At 51.6% G+C, this 13,129-nt stretch overlaps 1 protein-coding gene across 2 annotated transcripts in view; it reads right to left on the bottom strand.

Moving 5' to 3' along the window:
- Nucleotides 1-1,291: 1,291 nt before the first annotated feature.
- The window catches only part of EXOC6B (exocyst complex component 6B), a 304,900-nt gene continuing 293,062 nt past the window's right edge, over nt 1,292-13,129 (bottom strand). For both annotated transcript variants that reach the window (XM_082315216.1, XM_082315217.1), the window contains exons 21-22: nt 6,621-6,733; nt 1,292-1,464 (exon numbers count right to left, since the gene is read on the bottom strand). In XM_082315216.1, coding sequence (XP_082171342.1) covers nt 1,338-1,464; nt 6,621-6,733 — 240 coding nt within the window. In that variant the 3' untranslated portion in view covers nt 1,292-1,337. The remainder of the gene's footprint in view (nt 1,465-6,620; nt 6,734-13,129) is intronic.

Below are 13,129 nucleotides of genomic sequence, written 5' to 3'. Positions count from 1 at the left end.
CCAGCTGGAAAAGCTTTCACCTGCAGTAATCAGAGTCAAAAGGGTAACGAGAAGATAAGGGTGAAAGTCCCCTCTCTCTGTAACCTGAACCCTGGGATGAAAGTCCTGTTGGTAGCGTTACCGTCACCGTCCTCCTCAAAGGCTGTCTTGATTTGAGCAGAGGATGTTTGGGCACCTCCAGAACAGAGAGGGGAGTTTTGTCCATAGGCACTTCTGAGCCGGGGGTTGCTGAGGGACGCTGCTCCATGGGGCATCTTCTGCTGCCTCCGCTTCGGGGACCTCCAGGAGGTTCCTCCTCATCGTCCTGGCCAGCGGCGAGTTTGCAGGGCTGCTCCTCGCACGGCGCAAGCCAGAGCACACGTGGGAAGCAGAGGGCCTTCACCCCATTGCACCGTGTCAGGAGGCGAGGGAAGATGGGACATCAGCATGGAAAAGAGGTGCAAGGAGAGGAAAAAAAAACCTGAACAGAGCGCCCTGGACACCGGGAGAGCCCAGTCTGCCTTCGCACCGTCCCTGCCGAGCATCCCTCCTGCCCTGCTACCCAACCGTGCTGGATGTGAGCAGCAGCATCCCAGCGCCAGACCAGCACCGCAGGACACCCTGCCACCTTCCCACTCTCCCTTTCCAAACCTAATGAATGAGGGAGCTCTCAAAGCCCTTCTACATTCAGTGCAGGTCCAAAAGACACCGGCAGGTCCCAGAGGTGGAGCTCAGGGGGTGGCCATGCTGATTACAGACGCGCGGGAAAGGGTTGCAGCTCCAGCGCTCTGCAGCCTACGGTGGAAATCAGCCCTTCCAGGAAAAAGAGGAGAATAGTTGGGAAATCAGTTTGCCTCTTTTCCTACCTAAATCCAATACGCAAGTTGGCAAGACAAGCTAACGGGTGACCCTCTTTCTAAACACGTGCTCCTTTTACCGGAGCCTGCGAGAAGAACCTGAAACCACGACTCCTCCCTATATGTTTTGTTTTCATTTGTTTTGCGGCTGAATAAGTTAACAAAAGGAAGTCAGACCGATTCTTTCAATTTGGCTTATAAAAAAAAAAAATAGTCTGGGTGCGAACTTCTCTCTCAGGCTTCAGGATTTACCGTCACTTTATAAACCCCTGAAAATAGGAGTTTATAATAGGAGACTCCTGACACCACCTTCACGAGCAGTGCCGCCTATCTTCCCCGGGATTGTTTAACAAGGGACGTTTTATCATTACGGTAGGTTTCATGAATACTATACAGGTGAATAAAAAAATACATATATTCTCTTTGAACAAGAATCCCAAGTCCGGGCATGTGGAAGGCTGCGGCGCAGGGACCGGCGCGGGCAGGAGGTCCCCGAGTCCCTCACGAGTGATGGCTGTTGATCAGGCTGCGGAGCTGCTTGGCCACGGTGTCTATCAGCTTCTGCTTGTCCCTCTCGTTTTTCCGGAACTGGGCAAAAACGTTGTTTTTTCTGCTCGTGTCTCTCATCCTGCGCAGAGCAGAAACAGGTTATGGCACAGGTATCGCTGCTCAACGGTGCACCCAAGCCCCGCGAAGGAATCGCATGTAAAGTGCCCGTATTCAGGCTCTGATAGAGAGAGGAGGTGACTGCATCTAAAGGCTCTACCCCCATTTTTATCACGTATTTGTGTAAAGACTGGCATACCAAGCCATGTGCCGGCTTTACACAGTTTGCAGTTTTGCTTTAAACCCCACAAATCCCGATCAATGCCACCGTAGGGTCTATCTCTAATGCCAAAACGCGTGAAACCCTAAAGCCTCTCGTTCTCCCCTTCCAAACAGCTTTTGCTACGTCCCCATGTCACCTCATGAAGTGGTAAATGACAACGCTGTGATATTAGGAGGGAATTAAAAAATTAGCATCAAATCCACAGCATTAAGGCTTCTTATTGGAAACGGTGCATTGCATGCGGCCAAGAGATGCAGTTTTTGTGGCAGTCGGACAGGTTCGGAGTTGTGAACTTGAAAATATTATACAATATAATATAATTTATATTAAAGGAAGGAATCCAGCACTGGTTTCCTCAATTTAAAAATCCTCTTGAGATTTCTATTTTTTTAAAATCACATTTAATACACGAAGTAGTGCACTGGTCTCCGTGAGGCCTCCAAAAAGCCAGAGACAAGAAGAGGGGGTGGTGGGATGGGACCTGACGGCGAAGCTGGTGCAGCTCCATCTCTCTCCGCCATGCAAAGCCGGGGGTTCATGCACGCTTGCATTCGCGGATGCGTATTTGGGGGGGGACAAGTCTCGTTGCACGCTCCGAGCGTTAGCTTCCCGCAGGCAGGGCATGTGCTGGGAAGGGAAACCACCCCGCCAGGGTCAACCCTCCAACAGCTCCTGAAGGTATCAGCCTCAGCATCCAACCCGCTGGTTCTCAGCCGGCACCGCTCTTTTATAATACCACAATTTGTAAATTATTTTCTCCGTGAATCAGATCTGGCAGAGACAGATGGCTTTGGACGAGTCACATAAACCTGTATTTTCAGCTTTGGGGACCTAAATGAAGCATTAAAGTGACGGGGACATGGCGTGGATAGTCCCTGGGAAGTTGGCACTTAATCAAACTGGGGTTTTTGAGTTAACTGAGCACAAATCAAACCTCTTGAAACTTATTTAACCGATTAAAAAAAAATCTAAGGTTTTTCATGCTTCAATCTTCCTAAAAAGAGCCAAAGGGAATCTGAAATGTTCCCAAAAACATCCAGCTTGGAACTGGAAACAAGGATAACAACTTTATCCCAAAGGCTGATTTGCTAAAGTTATAAGTGCCCAAAGACACAGGATTACAATCGAGCTGCTTTCCCAACAGTAACAAGATAGCTTGGAGCACTTTTATTCAGCAAAACAAGTATTATTTTTTTTCTTTCTCTTTTTTTTTTAACCAAAGCAGGTTGCCAGCTGCTCCGCCGCAAGAACCAGGGAGCGATCGCACCGATGGGAAGCGGGGCGTTTGAGTTGCACGGGCCAGAGGTGCCACGGGATCATGAATTTTGGCAATAACCGTCCTCCCGCGGGACACCCGTTCCTCCGGCAGTGCCGTACGGCTCCAGCGGGCTTCAAACCACTTTACCAGGAGGGCTGAGAGCTCTCTTTCTATTTCAGAGGCTATGTGGGGACATCAGAGGTGCTGAAAGTAAACCTGTACCTTCAGAAACCTCCACCCAGAGCTGTACCCATCCCTGCCCATCGCTGCCTGCTGCAGCTACCCGCCGGTAACACGTGGGGAATTCACAGCAGAGCACCCTCTGCCCTAAGAGCCCTCTCACCCTGGGCATCCTCGGAGCCATCCCTGATCCCGTGGGACCTGTTCAGGTCCATGAAATGTTTTTGAAGGAACGCACGTTGTATGCAAGAAAACCTTTGCATGTGTTCGAATGATTAGAAAGGAGTTGCACGGATAAAGCTACTGGATTGGGATGAAAAAGCCTCACAGTCAGAGCACTGATGCCACGACAAACCCACGTAGGTGGATCTGTTAAAGGGGGGATGAGTGTCCGGGAGGGACGGGAGCTGCCGGTATCTTCAGACATCACGTGAAGGTAGAGGCACTAAGCTATTAAGTATCATTAATGAATGAAGCTGCCTATGGGACGCAAAATCCTGCGGAATTTGGGTGTGCTGTGCCAGGGACCAGGCAGCGTCGGCAGCGGCTGCATCCCTGGGAGAGGCTGAGCTTGCAGATCTGCTTCAGGAGACCACGCCGGCTCCACTCCTGGAGCTGCCCTATAACGTGGTTGGTGTCAAGGTGTTCCGAAATGCCGGCCTCTTTCTTTTCCAGCATTTGGCTCTAGGAAAAACCCAGTCCCTGATCAAGCGGTGCATCCAGACACCAAGAATATCAGCTTTGAAAGAGGGAAGCAATGCTTCCGAGCAGCTCAGCGGCTGGATCAACACTTTTATTTCTTTAAGCATGTGCCTGCAGAGCCCTGGGAGAACCGAGCCCGGTTTTGTAACGTGGTCCCTGTGCGTTAGCGCAAGAATTAAAAGTAAGAGGAAGGGAAAGAGAGAGCTTAGTGCTGTCCCCACCCCTGTCAACAAACACCACCTTCAATAGAGCCAAGCTTTGTTTAAATTAATCTATAAGGAAAAAAAGCAACAGAGTAAAAGCTCCTCTTTTAGCTCTAATTAGTGCATTTGAGACGATAAAGTTACTGGAGGGAACCGTTTCAAAGACAGCTTGCATTTAGATCATTTAGTGCCCCATTTAAATCAAACAATAAAGTCACTGCAAGGTGAGGGTAAAAGCCCAAGCAAGCAGCATACTTACACTCGTGATATCCTATGAGAGATGTGTGATTAGGAAAAGAGATAATGATGAAAACAAGTTACAAAACGAACCAGCGGATCAGAATTTCACGTCGCCTTGTCGGCAAAGCTCGGCTGCCTACGGAGAGGGCTGGGGAGGTGGGCTCGGAGCGCGGGGGGAGCAGGCGTGCCTGAAGCTACGGCCAGGTCACTGCAGAGTCTCGGGGGAGCTGGAGCTGGTGGATGATGCATGGAGACTCCCCAGAGGGCTTGAAGCCCGAGCAGGGACAGGGCAGAGCCCGCCAGAGCATGCAGGCAGTGCCATGCCGGCGATGCCACGCCACGAGGATGCAGGAGATGCAAGTGCCAAGCCAGTGACTCCACCGGGGCTGCCTCCGGAAAGCAAATCGGACACGTGAAGATTGCCCTTCAAATGAGGCCCTTTTCGGGGAGAAGGCTGGCAAGCCAGCTGGGGTTTGGGGCTTTTTAATACCAGCACCGAGCACGGATGCTGTACGCTCAAGTACTACCTGGGGAAAATGGCCAGGAGCACGAAGCCGCCCTCCTGCTGTCCCACTGCCTTCCCAGCGACTGCCACGGATCCCAGCTCACTGCCGCTCCCAGTTCCCTGGCTCCTCCAGCTGCCTCATGTCCAAGCTCTCCAATTTTTACCATTTTATTGATAGCTCTGAATATACCACACGCTTTTCCATCATGGATGTCAGGTTGCGAATATGTTGCGAATAACACAACATATTACACAGCACATAGAAATATGTATATCAAAACAATGCTATAATGTATAAAAGTGCTTTACACAACAACTACCTAAGTTTAGTCCCTGTGTACCATATTGATAACATCTGGATGTCATGAGTTGCTGTGAAATTAGCTATTCTCCTTGGTGGGAGAGGAGGTGGTGCGGTTACGTGGACCACAGATAATACAGACGCAACTCCAAAGCTCAGCAACACACCAAGACTGGTCTTCTAAAAGTGTAGCCCCAACTATAAACAAGTCATCTCCTCCTCTGCAAGCAACTGAGAAAGAGAGGAACTCCAAAAACAACTCAGACTCCTCCTAAGGGTCTGATTTCATGGTAGACCTAACCCAATCTGACTGCAAACTCGCTAATCCTGCCTGCTCCTCCATGCAAGACTTAGCAGTGGAGTGCCCATGGCATGAGCTGCTTGGAAAATTATTAATTATCATTTTTGGCAGGTTACTTCTACTGTCAGATCTGCTGGAAGACCAGCTGTGAGGTCTGATGGCAGCAAAGGGGCAGGAGTAGGGCTGATCCTCCCAATGAGAGCCTGGAGGTCTACCAGAGAAAGGGTCATCTGGGCCACCTCCTACCACGGGCAGGGTGGGTGACTGGTGGCACTTCTCTCCCATGGGCTAGAGGGGTTACAAGCGAAGTAAATCCCCCTCTTTGGGTCTGCAGCAAACTCATGGGCTTTCCTTCCTTGCTGCTGGCTCGTAGGACTGGCACAAGCCTCCTCGCTGTGCGTCAGGAGGGATCCCAAAGCCCCGCAGAGGCCACGCGGCGCTCGCCCGGCGCGTCCCGGCGCTGCTCCTCGGCACAGCTCCAGGGCTTGGGCTGAAGCTGTGCAAAGCCTGTGAACTACAGGCTCCAAAGAGTCTCAGATTCAGCCTTATCAAAGAGCATGTCCTTGCTAAGGGCAAGCCCTGGAGCACACAGCCACCTACAGACACTGTCCCTGGCCCGTAGCTGGGCTTTTAGCAATTGATCCTTTCTCCATGGATCCAACAGAAGGGAGATAGGATAGGATAGCATAGGATAGGATAGGATAAATAGGATAGGATAGGATAGGATAAATAGGATAGGATAGGATAGGACAGAATATTTTCAGTTGGCAGGGTCCTACACCGATCACCTAGTCCAACTGCCCGACCACTTCAGGGCTGACCAAAAGTTAAAGCACGTGGTTAAGGGCATTGGCCCAATGCCTCTTAAACACTGACAGCCTTGGGGCAGTTAGACAAGCCTGCAGGCCAGCAAATTTGAAAGGATTTTGGGGGGCTTGAGATACGCCCTTACAAGCGGAATTCTGTTGTAAGACAAGGAAAACTCTGCTTAAGAGTGAAGCAAAAAGACAGACCCTCAGCCCAGTCAATGCATTTTGATAAAACCCCTGGGATTCAGGTTAGTGGGATAAAATAGGATTTTTCTATTTGAGCTCCCACTGTCCGCCCAGGGGTGAAGGCTTTGCTCACTGGATCACAAGGAGCCTCCTGCTCCCCAGGCTGCTCCGTCCACGCACCGCACGTGATGGAATGAGCTCCTAAAACACGCGCTTGCCCGAAGCGAGATGGGGCTGAAAACCGTCCCGAGTGTCCGGACCCGCACTCACTTTTCCAGCAGGATCAGGGCTGTCGTCGGGTTCACGCGAAGATACTTGCACGTGGGTTGCCCGTAGTCAGCCAAATACGTCGACCAGTCCCACTGGATGAACAGATCTAAGAGCTGAAGCAGCCGCCGGAAAGAAAGAACAAAACAGATATAAGATTTTAAAAAGCTGGCGAGAGAGCAGGTGTTTTATCTGAAAGCTGGCAACGATCCTGGGCAGGTGGTGTTAACCGCAAAAAATGGTTGGCAGTCTTTAGTAATTTATTTAGTATTATGCTGCTAATATTTAATTATTAACTTACTCCTATTTCATTATTAATTTATTAATAGTCAATGTTAATTTATGAATGGTTATATTAATTTAGCCATAGTGGACTCCTACTACTCCTGTTATCTCTGTTTTGGGGGTGAACTAGCAGTACAGGGGATATGAGGACTGAGACACCCCAAAGAGGTGGGTGGCGAAGAACCCCAGCACCCCGATGCTCTCAGCTACAGCAGGAGGGCACTTTTGGGGTCAAAGTCACCACAAACTTCTTCTGTCCCCAAATAACCCCCGGCACCGTTTGAACCATGCCACAAGGATTTCTCATCACGCTTGCTCCATCTCAGCATCTTCCAAGCGCTTTGTAAGCATCTCTAATGACAAGAGCTCCTCGGCGGGGGCGTGGGACCCGTCCAGGAGCTTAAGATAAACTCGTCCAGGAGCTTAAGATAAACTCATCCAGGGTTTATCTTGGGTGAACGCAGCTGCCAGAGGAGACTGGGAGTCCCAGGTGGTTTCCAGACATTTGTAAGAGAAACCACCAGCCCCTGGCAGCAGGGGAAGGAAAAAGCGGATTAATTCAGCCGTCCGTGACAGTCCCTGCTTCAGGCCCCCAAAATTCACACCTGAAGCCCTTCACCTCCACAAACGACCCCCTCAGTGCCCCACCACTCCCAGCCGATTCAGGTGAGGAAGGAGCAAACTACAGCCCAGGTTTCCTAAATGCCCTCTTCCACCCCACCTTTCACATCCTTATTTTCCTTAAAAACCGAACAGGAGCTCCCACGTCTTTCCCACACGAGGACCTCATCACCCCTAAGAGGACTTGCCTCTCTGCCCACCCGTGAAAGCACAGCTGAGGACGTATGAGATGAAGCCTTCATCTCCATCATGTAAAACAGGCTAATTAAGAGCGGCTGCATTCCCCCCCCCCACCCCCAGCCTTCTGCCTTGGAGGGCTGCTGTGACCACTCTTTTGCAGGACAGGCTGCCAAGCGCGTGGACGTCTTCATCGCCTGCATCCGCGCGTCCCGGCGCCCACTGCAGAAGCCCGGAGAAGAAGGACCATCCCGCGGCCGAGCGAGGACCATAGAGGGCTGATTGTCCCTGCGCCTCCATGGTTTTCTTGGAGACTCCAGCACTGTTTAACAACACGTCCCGCCCTGCTAAGAAGGGGATTTGGCTCCTCTGAGACCTCAAGGTACAAAACAAAAATGTGCAACAAGATTCTTTTTGACTATGTAGGTCAGGGCAAAGAAAACAAGCGGTCGGGAACAATCTCCCAGGCTGGCGGGGGGGACGGATTAGCCGGGACCTAAGAGGGCTTTTCCAGCCTGCGGTCCCGCGCGGCTTTGTACGGCGGGTCCATTGTGTTAACTACAAACCCGAGCTGAACATCATCGGCAGGAGCTTTTTCCAAAGGGCACCTTCAAGAGACGACCTTAAATATGATTTCACAGGCTCTTTTCATAGAGCACAGCGGGGCCAAAACTCTTCTGTCGGGTTTGGTGGCTGCTGGGGGAAGCTGCATGGTTGTACAGGCTAAATCGGATCCCCCCCAGTGCATTGAAGTCCTTGTGCTGGTGGCCCCGGGGGGACCAAACGTGCCTCTGGCAAACCACGAACAAAGCAGCACGAGTTATTGCCATAGAAAGTGCATGGCCGGACCGTCAAAGGGCCAGGTAGCCCTTCACGGGGAGTAGAAGTAAAGTCCTGGGAGAAAGGGACAAAAGAAGAACCAAAATAAAAAGGCAATGATTAGAAGCGGGTTAGGAGAAGATAAAATAAAAAGCATCAGGAGGCGTTATAAACAGGAGGCCTGGGGAGACAGCAGAGGCTCGGGGAACTGTGCAGGAGCTCAGAGGATGGGTAAGGAAAGGGCACGGAGCAACCTCCCATGCCTGTCTCTGAAAGAGCGTGGCCAAGGCAGCGTGGGGAGGTTTTTAAGCAAAAGTCGGATGAACGGCTGCCTAGGGCAGCTCAGCCCTCGCCCTCCAGCTTGGGGGCCCACGCCAACGCTTGGCAGTCCCACCAGGGCCAGGTGATGAGGCTGGCATGGCACACAGTCCTCGGCCCGACGGCCATCCCCATCCCACAGCTCTGCTCCAGCTCAGTTCAGCTCAGCTGGCTGAAGCAGTGCAGCTCCCGCACGAGGCTGCCGGGCTCTGCCGGCGTTGAAGGTGCACCACCACACCTCCCGCTGCGCTGCCACCAGCGTGAAGGGATGGTCGGGGCAAGTTATTTTATGGATCTCTTTTAACATGGACCTGTTGGAGCAAGACCAGAGGAGGCCACGAAAATGGTGCAAGGGCTGGAGCACCTCTGCTGTGAAGAAAGGCTGAGAGCTGGGGTTGTTCAGCCCAGAGAGGAGAAGGCTGTGGGGAGACCTTAGTGTGGCCTTTCAGTGCTTAAAGGGGGCTTATAGGAAAGATGGAGAGAGACTTTTTACTTGTCCTGCGCTGGGCACTGGTGAGGCCGCCCCTCGAATGCTGTGCTCAGCGCTGGGCCCCGCACCCCAAGGCGGCCATGGAGGGGCTGGAGCGTGGCCAGAGCAGGGCAGCGAGGCTGGGGCAGGGGCTGGAGCACAAGGCTGGGGAGGAGCGGCTGGGGGAGCTGGGGGGGCTCAGCCTGGAGAAGAGGAGGCTGAGGGGAGCCCTCATCGCTCTCTGCAACGGCCTGAAAGGAGGCTGGAGCCGGGGGGGTCGGTCTCTGCTCCCCAGGAACAAGCGATGGGACGAGAGGGAACGGCCTCAAGCTGCGCCAGGGCAGGGTTGGGGTGGGTATGGGGAAAAACTTCTTCCCCCAAAGGGCTGTCAGGGCCTGGCCCAGGCTGCCCAGGGCAGGGGCTGAGTCCCCATCCCTGGGGGGATTTAAAAGCCGGGTAGACGTGGTGCTCGAGGACATGGTTTAGTGGTGGCCTTGGCAGTGCTGGGTTAACGGTTGGACTGGGTGATCTTAAAGGTCTTTTCCAACCTAAACGATTCTATGGTTCTAAACAAGCCCCATCCTAAATCCGCTCCCCCCCTGGGCTGGACCTTCCCCGAGCGCTGGGATAGCCAGACTCCCCCCGGCCGGCTCACGACAGTGACGGATAGCCTGTGTATTTTACAACTGTTTGCCCACATCAATCTTGCCGGCGAGGCAGGTCTGAGGATAGCCGGGGCTGGCACCTTTGGCCCCCGGCTGCCGCGCGGCGCAGGGCATCGCCGGCGCTTGCAGGGCTCTGCCGCAGGTCGTGCTCCGTAGGAGAGAGGTCTTGCAGGAGGAAGCCTGACGGCTCAGGGCAAGCTGTCTCAAAACGATTTATCTGTCACATAAATGTGGTTTTATTGGTTTTACTGTTTAAACTTTTCACCTCTGCTGCTAAATCTGAACGACTGAAAAAAAAAAAAAAAAAAGGGAAAGGAAAAACCTGCCTGCGCTGCGGCGCTGGGCTGCGGCGGGCCTGCCGGGGGAGATTCCAAACAAAATATGCAAATACCATTAATTCTTCAAACTAGAGTCTCCTTTTCAAGGCTATAAATCAAACTCGACAGGACATACACTGGGGGGAAAGGCAAAGAAGGGGGGGGGGGGGGGGGGGGGAACCGAGGAGCTTTTACCGCAATGATATGAAAGTGGAATAAGCTCAGAAAGCTGCAGACGTGCTGCGTGCGCAGAGCGGGGCTGCGAACCTGCAGCTTCCCGCGGCACGAGAAGCATCTTTGCCGCAAGAGCGGGGAGAGGTTCACGGATATATTTATAAAAACGAAGAAATGGAGAATGGTTTGAATATGCTGCCAGAAGAAAGGTACTAAAAAAAAATAAATTTGGTTTTATACACATATATGAACTTTTAATCAAATGGTGATGCAAGGAAGGGTGACGCTGGAAAGAAAGAATTAAACTGGGAACCAGTTCCCAGCTCTGCCCCAGGCTCCCCTTGGCAGGGCCGAGAAGCACTTTCTACCCGTTTCCCTCAGTTCCACCTCAAAAAACACCTCCTTGTCACCCCCCTTGTAATATTGCCGTCTCAAACTCTTCAAAAATGTTATTTTTTTTCAAAGCAGAGGCATGTTTTTACAGCCCTTGCATCAAGTGCAGGGAAGGGATGGTTGCGACTTAATTGCACGCCGGTGGCAAAGGAAACGGGGACATCGCAGTGACTTTGCAAGCTTCTCCCTCCAGATGCGAAGCAAAGCAGGACAGTATGTTCTCTCTGACACAAGACGACAGCACTGAATCTGGATAAAATTCTTTCAGCCAAGCCAGAAATAATGTAATGTGAATCCAAACTGATTCAAAACACAGTTTGCAAGCTCTGCCAGCACCCCTGGAACAAGATCAAAGCAAGCACCAGCATTTGCACGCTTGCACCAGCGTCACAGCGGGCTCTGCACAAACCTGGGAGGTGATGCATGGTGGCTAGAGAGAAAGAAGATGGCAGGAGAGGGAGACCCATGTTTTCTAAGATGAAAATAAACCCATGCAAAACCCCCTTGTCCTATCTCAGAGAAGTCAGGATGATGTTGCAGGGATAACTCTAGATATGGGATTCTCTTGGCCCCAAGGACCTCTCCTCCCCTCTTCAAGCCAAAGATATGAAGGTCAAGTGTTACTGCAGGACAGATGAAAATTCCTGAATTCCCTGACTTCATGCAACACCTGGCTCTTCTGTTTTTTTCTTGTCCTTCTTTTGAACTGATGCAGCACCACTCTGAGCATCCACAAACGGAGTTGCACCCAAATACTTTTGACCTGCAGGAGACTACCACTTGAGATGCACCAAATGCTCTGGGCTCATGGACAAGTCTACTGGAAGAGGAGTGTGATCATTCCCTGTTAGCAGAGGGAAGAGCTTCCTGGGACAGACCCGCCACGACACCGGACACGATATTACATCCTGGAGCAGGAAGCAAAACCCATCCAAATTAAAAGCGAAGAACAACTGTTCACAACCGGAGCTGCTCCAAGACACGAGGGCAGCCTGCAGTCCAGCCAGAAATGGAAACCATATCTTTCTGCTCCCTGGCAAGCAAAGTTTTTGTTTTTTTCCAGTCCCTGCTGAAGGGATTTGGTTGCTAACAGACATGCATTTCGGTCCTGTTAAGGTCGAAAGAGCCGTCATCACCTCTGCGCTCGCGTCTGTGTCTTCCCAGCCCTTTTGCTTTTTAATATCCTGACTTTTGGGGGCTGAAATCCCACATGAACTATCAGTTCTTGTAAAAGAGCCATCACCAGAGCCACGAGGCTCTTGCACCAGATTGCCTATGGAGTAACTGGATGGTGAAAGGAGAAGCAACCCCATCCTGAAGACGAACATGCACTTTATTCAAGGCCTAGGTCTCTTCTTCCTGGAGAAGTGAAGGCTCAGGGGGAACCTGATCACAGTATTCCAGTACTTAAAGGGTGGCTACAAGGAGGACGGAGGCACTCTCTTCACAAGGAGCTACATGGAGAAGACAAGGGGTAATGTCTCCAAGTTGCACCAGGAGAGGTTTCATCGCGATGTAAGAAAGGAATTTCTTACAGGGAGAACAACCGTTCACTGGAACAGCTTCCCAGGGGATGTGGTAGGGTCTCCAATGCTGGAGGGTTTCACGACGCGATTGGACAGGGTGCTAGATCATCTCATCTAGGCTTCCCTTCCCATGAAAGGTTGGACCAGATGATCTTTCAAGGTCCCTTCTAACCTGGGCTGTTCTATGGTTCTGTGCTTCTATCCCAGAAACAAACATCCCTTTCCCTCTTACCCACCACAATATTTCCTCCCAGTGACAGGAGAGAGCATCAAGATGGCTTGAAAAGGACTTTCCTCTGCCAACACCACCAGAGTATCAGTAGATCTACCAGCAACGAGACATTGCGAGGGCTGGTGGGAAATATCCAATAAAGAACTAAACTTTCTCTTTGACAAAAGCCCAAATTAGGGAATTCTCATGTCGCTGCAGCTATTAATTACCCTTTTAGGTCTTTTTTCCTCCAAGCACACGTACAGCAGGAGACAGACTCTTCTCGACTAGGAGCTGTTGGCTTTCTGTGGGACTCAGGGACCACACGTCGGAGCTGGCCGGAGCCGGGCTGCGAGGTGTTCCTGGCTGACAAGCCTACTGCAAAGCACCAACTGCTATTAAAAAACCCCAAACCAAACACCATCAGCATGCACGCATACACACCGAAGGATGAAAAGGGAAAGACAACTCAACACCATTAGCTGGCAAATCTTGCAACCTGTTTCAACAAATTTAAACGCAATTATCCCCGATTTC

The sequence above is a fragment of the Platalea leucorodia genome (genome assembly GCF_965183815.1).
Source record: "Platalea leucorodia genome assembly, chromosome: 6".
Taxonomy (NCBI): Eukaryota; Metazoa; Chordata; class Aves; order Pelecaniformes; family Threskiornithidae; genus Platalea; species Platalea leucorodia.
Note: the sequence above shows the minus strand (reverse complement) of the source record. Positions and strands in the feature narration are given on the sequence as shown.